At 35.2% G+C, this 10,853-nt stretch overlaps 1 protein-coding gene across 2 annotated transcripts in view; it reads left to right on the top strand.

Annotated features, from left to right (window-relative positions):
- The first annotated feature begins 1,316 nt into the window (after nucleotides 1-1,316).
- FAP (fibroblast activation protein alpha) overlaps nucleotides 1,317-10,853 on the top strand; it is a 71,800-nt gene continuing 62,263 nt past the window's right edge. For both annotated transcript variants that reach the window (XM_025403873.1, XM_025403872.1), the window contains exons 1-2: nucleotides 1,317-1,551; nucleotides 1,881-1,965. In XM_025403873.1, coding sequence (XP_025259658.1) covers nucleotides 1,546-1,551; nucleotides 1,881-1,965 — 91 coding nt within the window. In that variant the 5' untranslated portion in view covers nucleotides 1,317-1,545. The remainder of the gene's footprint in view (nucleotides 1,552-1,880; nucleotides 1,966-10,853) is intronic.

Genomic DNA, 10,853 nt, shown 5'->3' with positions numbered 1-10,853 from the left:
TACCTACAAGTGTATAGCACACCTTGGATATTACTCTTAATGATTACTTCAGTTTGTAAAGAGGTAACTCCACCAACAGCAAAGGAGAGGGCCCAGCCCCAAGCCACGAGGAACACAGTTCTCTGCCAGTAAGTGCCTAATGACTCATTTTCCTCAACAGAAGTTTCATAAGGCTGGAATTCAGGGAGGGATGTCTGGAGAATGTCTGAAAGGAAGTTCACAAGCCACTGTCCTGCTCTTTGCTGGAGAAACTGTCCCATGGTAGCCAGACAAGTTGACGAAGGCAAACAGCAACATGTTTTGGTAACATTTCCCCATTACCTTTCATGTACAATCCAAGAAAGGTTGTCATGAAGTGTTTTAATCAGGTTGGGAACATTATAAACTTCCAAAAAAGAAAACCATTAGTGGAAAAATTAAGGACACAGTAGATTTAACAACTGTGTTTACGTGGAACCACAAAATCTATCCAAGTGAATTGCATTAAAACAGACAGAACACTCCAAGAAACTGTTGTATGTGTATTTTTTTTAATTCAGTCAACCATTTTACTAATCTGTCAAGATGACCAATTTCTTTGGAATTATGTAGATTTAGCCAAAATGAAATTGTACATAAGATTTACTTCTCTTTTCAGATGCTTTTTTATTTATTTTTAAATCTTTATAATTACTAAATGTTCTCTCTCTCAGAAGATATTCTGAGAGGAAAGCAAAAATACCACTCTTGTAAAGCCATTTCCATTCTTCCAAAGGTCTGCTGGTAAATTATTCTTACTGATCTTTCCATCTTTCTAGCCTGTGCATACACACCTAACCCATACTAAATTTCACCAGATGGCATTTTATTTCTTTAAAGTAAAGCAGCCGTGGGTTTAGACAGTTGAATTTTTAAACTTCTGTATTTACTGAAAGTGCATATGGTGCTATATGGACAAAGAAATTGTGCTGAAAGAAAAACATTTCTGTCTGCAATACCTCAGAATCTTCCAGAGGAAAAAAAAGTGCAGTTATATGGTGCATTTCTCACAAAATCTTATGTGGCTTCAATGTTCTTCCTCTGTTAAAAAGTAGATATATGTTTAATGTACAGACCTGCAAGTTTCATTATTTTAAATTCATCTTTTAGTGGCAAATAAAAATGTTATACGAAACTCAATGACTTGCTAAAGCGATCTCTCAGTGAATTCTAGAAGAAAATGCAACATAAACCTGTACTTGTAAAAAAGAAAAAATAAAAACCTCTGTATGTCAACGTAAGCAGATGTTGGTGTAGAATTTACAAGGATGAGAAGGCTATAAAACCTCCCCTGAGTCACTCACAGTTCATTTGAGGGCCAAGAACGCCCCCAAAATCTGTTTCTAATTTTACAGAAATCTTTTGAAACTTGGCACGGTATTCAAAAGTCCGTGGAAAGAAAAAAACCTTGTCCTGGCTTCAGCTTCCAACTACAAAGACAGACTTGGTCCTTTTCAACGGTTTTCACAGATCCAGTGACCCACGCTCTGAAGCAGAATTAGCTAACTTTCAAAAACATCTGGAAAAATGAAGGTTAGTATAAGCAACCTCAAGTATCGTTAAAAAAATTAAGGTTGGCTGGATTGAACGTGATCAGAGTTTTCTATTGTTTAAAAGGTGAGGATTTGTACATAAGTATTTACTTCCTGAATGGGTTGGGATTGGAAAATTGTTCAAATATACTGTAGAAACATTTGTCCTTGCAGAGATGGAAGAATTCCAGCAATTATAGCCGGATCAGTGGAAGACAATCAAAAGCTTCGTGGGGCGAGAGAAATAGGATTTAGGTGTAAACAAAATCTTGCCATTTCTACTATTTAGCAGGAACTATGTGTATGCCTAATTCTCTTTATTTTATGTAGACTTGGGTAAAAATCGTATTTGGAGTTGCCACCTCTGCTGTGCTTGCCTTATTGGTGATGTGCATTGTCTTACGCCCTTCAAGAGGTAAGAACTTTCTCTGATTTGCTCTATCTGCCTAGAATAGCTTGGAAAATTTACTAATGCAAGATCACAAGTGGCTGAACATTTCCTAAGTGCTTATGTTCCAAAGTAAGTCTGTTATTTCTAAGAAGACATATAAGCTCACAGATATGTTGTTGTGCAAGACCAGAAATACTGAGGAATTTAAGGCATGGGTAGGAAGAGATTTACAGTGTTATTTCAGCAATAGAAAAACCTAAGAACTATGCTGCATCACCCCCACAACCCCCAAAAATATATGCTAAATACAAGCTTTGACAGGCCTTTAGAGACAACATTTTTAACTAACATTGCTTTTCATTATTAGGTTTGTCTCGTGGAAAGTAAAAATGAGTAAGAATGGAAAAGTTAAAACAGAATCTATGGACTTTTTTTATTACTAAATAGTCTTTCCAAAAATTTAGGGAGGAAGTTGAGAATACAGATCTCAGGAATAGCTGTATAGAAAAAGCGAAGTTGTTGTTTTAGATGTAGTAGCACTGCACATCAAATTAGAAAACTAAACATTGTTAAGCAAGCATTATGATCAGTCATAAATTGTATCCTTTTACAAAAAAGGCTTAGATTGACATTGATCTCACTTTACTAAAAATTGGAAGGTACTATGGGCTGATATCAGAGCTAGTTTAAATATAAAGTAGGACTATGTTGATAGATAATCCAGTGATATTAGGGGAATAGCTTTTTATGAAAATATTTATGAAGAGAAACTCAAGCTTCTAAAATAGAAAAAAAAATCCAGTAATAACAGATCTTATGTCTTTGTGTCTAGGAAAAGGGGAAAAATTTGTACTAACAAATACTAAAAGTTTATGATAACAAATGTGGGAAATATCTTGGTTAAAAGTTAACTGATAGTAAAGGAAGATCAATAAAATAACTTCAGCTAAAGAATGTATGAGTCCTGAACGACTATTGCTATTAAAAAGAACATAGAAAAATGTTTTGGAAAATTGAAAATAATCATGAGATTTTCACAGAATTACAAAATAGAATAGGTGAATCCATAAGATGAAGTCAGCTTATATCTTCAGTGTTCATTTCAGTCTTTGTTTCTGTTCTCTGCCAGCACAAGATTCTTCTTAGGCAGTTGAGAGGTATGTTGTGCGTGTACATATCTTTCATAAATTTTCATGTTAAAATTATTTTCAGACCCGTCTCTCAACTCAGTGGTCTTGGGGCCACATTTCCCTCATACCAGCAGTTATCAGGTAGTGGATTAGGTCATATAGATCCTTTGAATGTTAATTCATTAAAAATTAGCTCCTGATTTTAAAAGAAACTCACTCTTGAAATTGATACTCTGCACTCTCAGAAATAAATGTTCTTGGAACAAAAGTTTGTTAATTTTATAGGGCACTTGCCTCCATGTCCACAGGGAAGGATGAATTTCACTATGGAATTCAAGCTATAATTTCTAATAAGAAATACGTTATATTTACATATTTACAAATGATGTATAGAGATACACATACACAGATATTTGTGTGATCACATATAATCTCAATCCTACCCTCTTTCCAAGTTTAGTTATGTATAGCTTACATATAAATATATGTTGTAAACTATATACAGTATAAAAGTCCTATGTAATTTATAATACAATTCTCTGTTTTCAACTAATAGGAAAATTTTAAGAATAAAGTGATTTCTTGATAGGGTGAAATAATCAAATTAAACTCGAGTACTCAATGAAATTTGAGTACTCATTCAGAAATAGAAAAATCATAACTAAGGTGAGAACTGCTGTTTTTTGATCCACTATATCATTCTCCTTCTGTTCTAAATTTGCTTAATAACTTCTTAGAATGTCAGCTAAACAGCTTGTGAATGGCACCAGTCATTCCCCTACTTTCCTGAGCAGGACCCGGGCAAGTCAGTGCCACAGGCAGCCCTGAAGTTAGGCGTGGTGGCCTCCTCCTGACTTTCCTCCTTTCTTCTCACATCTCACTCGTCAATCATCTCCCATCTGGAGTGCCAGGTCCAGTCCTCACTCTCACATCTGCCCAGTGCCTATGAGAATAGGATCTGAGATGGCAAGGCAGGAAAGGGAAGGAGGAAGGGGTAAAAAGAACAGAGAATTCAAAGCCAAGTGAACTCCTACTTAGCCTCCTTCTCACACTTCATCAGAAATCCCATTACCTCAGATTTGCCTTAGGTGCCCTCGTATCCTCAGCCCAGAATTTCATGAACCAGTGTATGAACAGTCTTCTGAGAAACTTAAAGCCATACTCAGGAAACATTCATTCACTCATTTACATATTAGTGTATTAGTCCTACTAACTCCCTGCCCATCATCATGCCAGTTGCTGAGGATATGGAGGTGCAGCAGTCTAGAATTTCCTCTGCAAGTTGGGGAGTAAGAATCCAGTGCTTTCTGCACCCAAAGACGCGTGGTCAACACCACAGATACCTGAGAAGGATTTCTGTTAGTTCACACCAGGTCTAAAGGAAAAAAAAAGAGAAAGGCTCTTCCATCCCAGGAGAACCAGCCTCAGGATTAAAAGCGTTTAGGAATAATTAAACTGGATTGTAGGAACAAATATGAAATGTAGTAGTGAAATGAGAAAATCCATTTAGCTCACTTACAAAATATTAACTATAAGGAAAAACTTTTTTCGAAACTTGTAAAATATTCCCTTTTTGGTTTTGCCAAAGTGTGAAACACACATGAGTTTCTACCCCTTATTCCCAGGTTGTCCTTGTCTTCAGCTTACACCTCTTCAACTGACTCCTTTCCTCTCTCTTACCTCCAATCACTTTTTCTGTTGAGGTTCTTCTTCACAAGCATCACTCCTCTTCCTGTGTGAATATGCAACAAGGCTGAGAGTGGAAACTAAGGCTCCCCTTATTTTTGTTCACCCCAAAGACAAACATACATACTTTCTTATTTCAAGAGATTTAACAGATGCTATAAAAGCAAAAAACTAGAAGTGAAAAGTTACAGAGGTTGCGGAATTTTGCAGGTAAATTCCACACAAACTTGATTCATGATTTATATTTTCTGAATACCTGGACCATTCCTCCATGGCTTACAGAAAGAAATTGTAGGAGCTATTTGACCTCGTTTCAGATTATTTTCAGTATAGAGTTCCCCACATGGTGATGAACAAATACTCAAATGTTAGTTACTCGTTTTCTAAAATTTCTAACATGTAGTAAATGATAGCTAGCATTTGTGTCTGTGTTCTCCATGTTGAGAATATATACTTATATACTCAACAATAGCAACTATTCCATTCTGTGTGATGTATTTCAATTTCAAAAATGTCTTAATTCTGAGAGTAGAGAGCCTTTATCCCAGAATATCATCCCCGTTCCTATCCCCAACTTTTTTTTTTTAACCAAAAACAACAAATGTTTCAGAAACTTTTGTGTCTGAAGAACTCATACAGAACATTGATGGCTCTAGGGCAAAAGCAAAACAAAAGGAAAGAAGAAAGATATAAGAAGTTGAAGGGTGGAGGAATGGAGAATAAGGCTAAGTGAGAGTAAAAAAGGAAAGGGTGGGTGGCTGTGTTGGCTTATGGCTGTAATCCCAGCACTTTAGCAGGCCAAGATGGGAGGATTCCTTGAGCCCAGGAGTTTAAGAACAGGCTGGGCAACATGGTGAAACCTTTTCTCTATTAAAAAAAAATAGAAAAATTGCCTGGGCGTGGTGGCATGCACCTGTAGTCCCAGCTATTTAGGAGGCTGAATATCAGAAAAGTGTTTGGGAAGTTCAGGAAATCAAAAGGAAACTGATAGAGCTATGAGGCCAAAATTATTTAAACAAATGAACAAAGAGAATATGTATATGCATATGCAATTGTGATTGTACATACATACACACATATGTGTATAATATGTAGTAATTATTTAGCTGAGTCCTGCCTTTTATAATGCATTGAAGAAAATATGTGAAGGCCACAGACAATTTGGATAGAACAGAGATCAATATTTTTTAAGAAGAAATATCATTTGGGAAGTCTGAATTTTAGTCAGAAATTCATTGTTGTTATTATTACCATTAGTATTCTGTTACTACTATAACTTCAACAATCACCTTTGGTAAAATAAGATATAAGTGAGATAAAATCATCTTCAAAGGAGATATAAATATGTAAGTTGTAAGGTTAAAATATTTTCCCAGGACCAACATTCAGTCTGTGAAACAGATTCCCTCAAACATCTTAAGAGTTTTAAGTTTATTTTTTCACTATTCTTATGGAGAAAATATGGGAAAGTCTAAAAGGTTAAGGAAAAGTTTCAGAAAGTTTATGAATATAAAAGAGTTTTTAAGTCAAGGTAAAGAAATCAAGTTTGCAGTTTATAATTCTCTAATTTGCACGTAAATTTTAAAATCACAGATGAATCTTGGCAAACTCCGTTTGAGTTTTGCCAAATTCTAAATAATTTAAAAATAAATCCAAATCTTTGTATGATTCTCATAATGGAGAGGCGTTTACCTGTCTGAGATTTCCAAAGCAAATTGAGTTACAACTTCGACGAGAACATCCAGTCATAGATATACCTTGAAAACCAGATTCAAAAGTTTGAGCCAGAGGTGTGGAATCAGGACTTAAGAACCAGAGACAGTCAAACTGAGCCATAAAATACAGCAATAATTGACAAATGCAATCTAATTTAACTAAAGAGCTTCTGCACAGCAAAAGAAACTAGCATTAGAGTGAACAGGCAACCAACAGAATGGGAGAAAAATTTTTCCAATCTCTCCACCTGACAAAGGGCTAATACCCAGAATCTACAAAGAACTTAAACAAATTTACAAGGAAAAAAAATAATAAACAACAATCCCATCAAAAAGTGGGCAAAGGACATGAACAGACACTTCTCAAAGGAAGACATTTATGCGACCAACAAACATGTGAAAAAAAGTTCATCATCACTGGTCATTAGAGAAATGCAAATCAAAACCACAATGAGATACCATCTCACACCAGTTAGAATGGCAGTCATTAAAAAGTCAGGAAACAACAGATGCTGGAGAGAATGTGGAGAAATAGAAATGCTTTCACACTGTTGGTGGGAGTGTAAATTAGTTTAACCATTGTGGAAGATAGGGTAGTGATTCCTCAAGGATCCAGAACCAGAAATACCATTTGACCCAGCAATCCCATTACTGGGTATATACCCAAAGGATTATAAATCATTCTACTATAAAGACACATGCATATGTATGTTTATTGCAGCACTGTTCACAATAGCAAATACTTGGAACCAATCCAAATGCCCATCAATGATAGACTGGATAAAGAAAATGTGCCCCATATACACCATGGAATACTATGCAGTCATAAAAAAGGATGAGTTCATGTCCTTTGCAGGGACATGGATGAAGCTGGAAACCGTCATTCTCAGCAAACTAACACAGAAACGGAAAACCGAACACTGCATGTTCTCACTCATAAGTGGGAGTTGAACAATGAGAACACATGGACACAGAGAGGGGAACATCACACACAGGGGCCTATTGTGGGGAGGGATAGCATTAGGAGAAATACCTAGTGTAGATGACGGGTTGATGGGTGCAGCAAACCACCATGGCACATATAATACCTATGTAACAAACCTGCATGTTCTGCAAATGTATCCTAGAACTTGAAGTATAAAAAAAAAAAAAAAAGCAATAATTAATAAAGTAGGCATGTAATAAAACGATCTTCTCATAGAACAGTTAATCAAATACTAATCAGTCTCTTTTTTTTAATTTTTTTAAATTTGTTTTATTATTATTATACTTTAAGTTCTAGGGTACATGTGCACAACGGGCAGGTTTGTTACATATGTACACTTGTGCCGTGTTGGTGTGCTGCATTCATCAACTCGTCAGCACCCATCAACTGATCATTTACATCAGGTATAACTCCCAATGCCATCCCTCCCCCCCCGCAATCAGTCTCTTTTTAATTTATTTCTCGTGTATAGAGAACCAAGAACTTATTTTTCATTTCCAGTATCCTTCTTAATTGACTAATATTATGCAGTAAGAACAGAATAAGGTATAATATTTATTAATATTTATTCCCATTAATAATAAAAATAGTATTATTTAGTATCTAAATTAAAATTTTGAATACAGGTTATGATTTATACTTGGTGGAAAAACAGATATGTTAGGACTTTCTAAGGAACAGGACATAACAATTGTATGTTAAAAAAGAAAACATCAGATAACAGGCCAGGCGTAGTGGTAATCGCAGCACTTTGGGAGGCCAAGACGAAGGATCACTTGAGGCCAGGAGTTCAAGACCAGCCTAGCCAACATGGAGAAACTCCCTCCCTACAAAAACACAAAAATTAGCAGTGGTGGCAGACACCTGTAATCTCTGCTACTCAGGAGGCTGAGGCAGAATTGCTTGAACCTGCGAGACAGAGGTTACAGTGAGCTGAGATCATGCCATTGCACTCCAGCCTGGGCAACAGAGCAAGACTCTGTCTCCCCACCCCCCACCAAAAACAAAACAAAATAAGATAACAAATGAAATAAGCAGATAGAAATAGGCACATAGAAAGATACTAACTACCAATACTTAAGAAGAAACAGAAAACATGAATGGTGCTATAACACCAAAAAAGATTGAATTAGTAATTTTAAAACTTCCAACCAAAAAAAAAAAAAAACTTCCTAAGCTCAAATGGCTCCACTGACAAATTCTACCAAACACTTAAAGAAGAATTATTACAAATTCTTCACAAATGTTTTCAAAAAATGAAAGAAAATATTTCCCCACTCATTCTATAAGGCCAGTATTACCCACATTACTATAATGCCAAAACCAAAGATGTCACAAGAAGAGAAAATTATAAATCGATATCTCTTATGAATATAGATGCAAAAATTTTCCACAAAATACTAGCATGCCAAATCCAGCAATATATAAAAAGGATTACACACCATGACAAATTAGGATTTAGCCCGAGAATACAAGGTTGGTTTATCGTTTGAAAATCAATTAATACAATAAATTTCATTAATAGAAAAAAGGACACAAACCTCATAGTCATTATAATAGATACAGAAAAAGGATTTGACGAAACGCAGCACACTTTCATGATAAAATCACTTAATAGATTAGGAGTAGGAGGAATTCCTTAACCTTATCAGAGACACCTACAAAAAAAAAATAAAAAAAAATAGCTAATATCACACTTACAGATGAAAGCTAATGTCACACTATTTTCCTGCTAAGATCATTAACAGGACTTGATGTCCTCTCTCATCACTTCTATTCAACATTTTATCAGTGGTTCTAGCCAAGGCAATTAGGCAAGGAAAAAATATATAAAGTATCCAGATTTGAAAGGAAGAAGTAAAACTCTTTCTACTAACAGATAACACAATCTTGTTTGTAGAAATCCTAAGGAATTCACTAAAAAACTATTAGAACTAACAATAAAGTTCAGCAGGGTTGCAGGATACAAGATCCATGTATAAAGACCAATAGTATTTCTATACACTCCCAATGAGCAATCCAAAAAGATCTAAATAAGTGGAAAGACATCCCATGTTTATGGATCATAAAACTCAATATTTTTAAGATGGCAATACTGCCTAAATTTATCAACAGATTAAATGTAATCTCTATCCAAATCCTGCATAGTTTTCTTTTTTTGCAGGAAGTGATGAGCTGATCCTAAAATTCATACAAAAATGCAAGGCACCCAAAATAGCTAAAACAATATTGAAAAAGAATAATAAACTTGGAGGAATCACACTTCCTTATTTTAAAACTTACTACAAAGCTCCGTAATCAAGACAGTGTGTTACTGGCATAAGGATAGATATATAGATCAATGGAATAGAATTGAGTGTGCAGAAATAAAGCCTTATACTTAGTTAATTGATTTGTGATGAGGATGCCAAGACAATTCAACAGGAAAAGTCTTTTCAACAAATGATGGTAAAACAATTGGATATCTATGTGCAAAAAAAAAGATGTTGGACCCAATTCCTCACACCATACACAAAAATTAACTCAAAATGGATCAAAGACTTAGATGTAAGAGCTAAAAACTATAAAACTCTTAAACATATGGATACATTTTTATGTTTTTGAGTTAGGCAAATTTTCCAAGATATGACCAAAAATGCAAGAAACAAAAGAAAACATACATAAATTGGACTTCATCAAAATTTAACATTTTAGGATGGCCAAGAATACCATTTAAAGAGTGAAAAGACTACCTACAAAATGAGAAAAAATATTTGCAAATATATATCTAATAAAGGCCATGTATCTAGAATATACAAAGAATTCTGGCAACTCAATAATAAAAAGATAAATAACTCCATTAAAAAATGGACAAAGGACAGACATTTTGCTAAAGAAGATATACAAATGACTAATAAGCACATGAATGATGCACAATGCCATTAGACATTGCAAAATGCAAAACAAAACCACAACAAAATGCCAGGAATGAAATTGCAGAGGAGCAATTAGGCATCCATTAAAGCCTACCGATTGTGAAATGGCTTGTCCCTGGGGGTGCAGTAGAAATAGAGACAAGCAGTAGACAGGGTTGGCAGGTCTGGGAGCTGGTTAAGGAAGAGGAAGGTCAAGGATCACACCAAAATATTTGTATTGAGAAACTACATGAATGGTAGGTGGTGCTGTTTACTTGGATAAATTTGGAAGAGGAGCATGGAATTTTTTTCTTAGCATTAAACATATTGATTTTGAAGTGCTTGTGAGATATATAGTGGGGATTTTTAAAAGGAAGTGTAATAGACATGTCTGGAGATAAAAAGACAATCCAGTGAAAGTCAGGTGTGGTAGTGGGGTCAGGGGGTGGTTCAGCCCAGGGGTATGTAGTAGAAACCCTGGGAGAGTGAAATGACCTGGGAA

The sequence above is a fragment of the Theropithecus gelada genome, chromosome 12 (genome assembly GCF_003255815.1).
Source record: "Theropithecus gelada isolate Dixy chromosome 12, Tgel_1.0, whole genome shotgun sequence".
NCBI lineage: Eukaryota > Metazoa > Chordata > Mammalia > Primates > Cercopithecidae > Theropithecus > Theropithecus gelada.
This window is presented reverse-complemented; position numbering and strand designations above follow the sequence as displayed.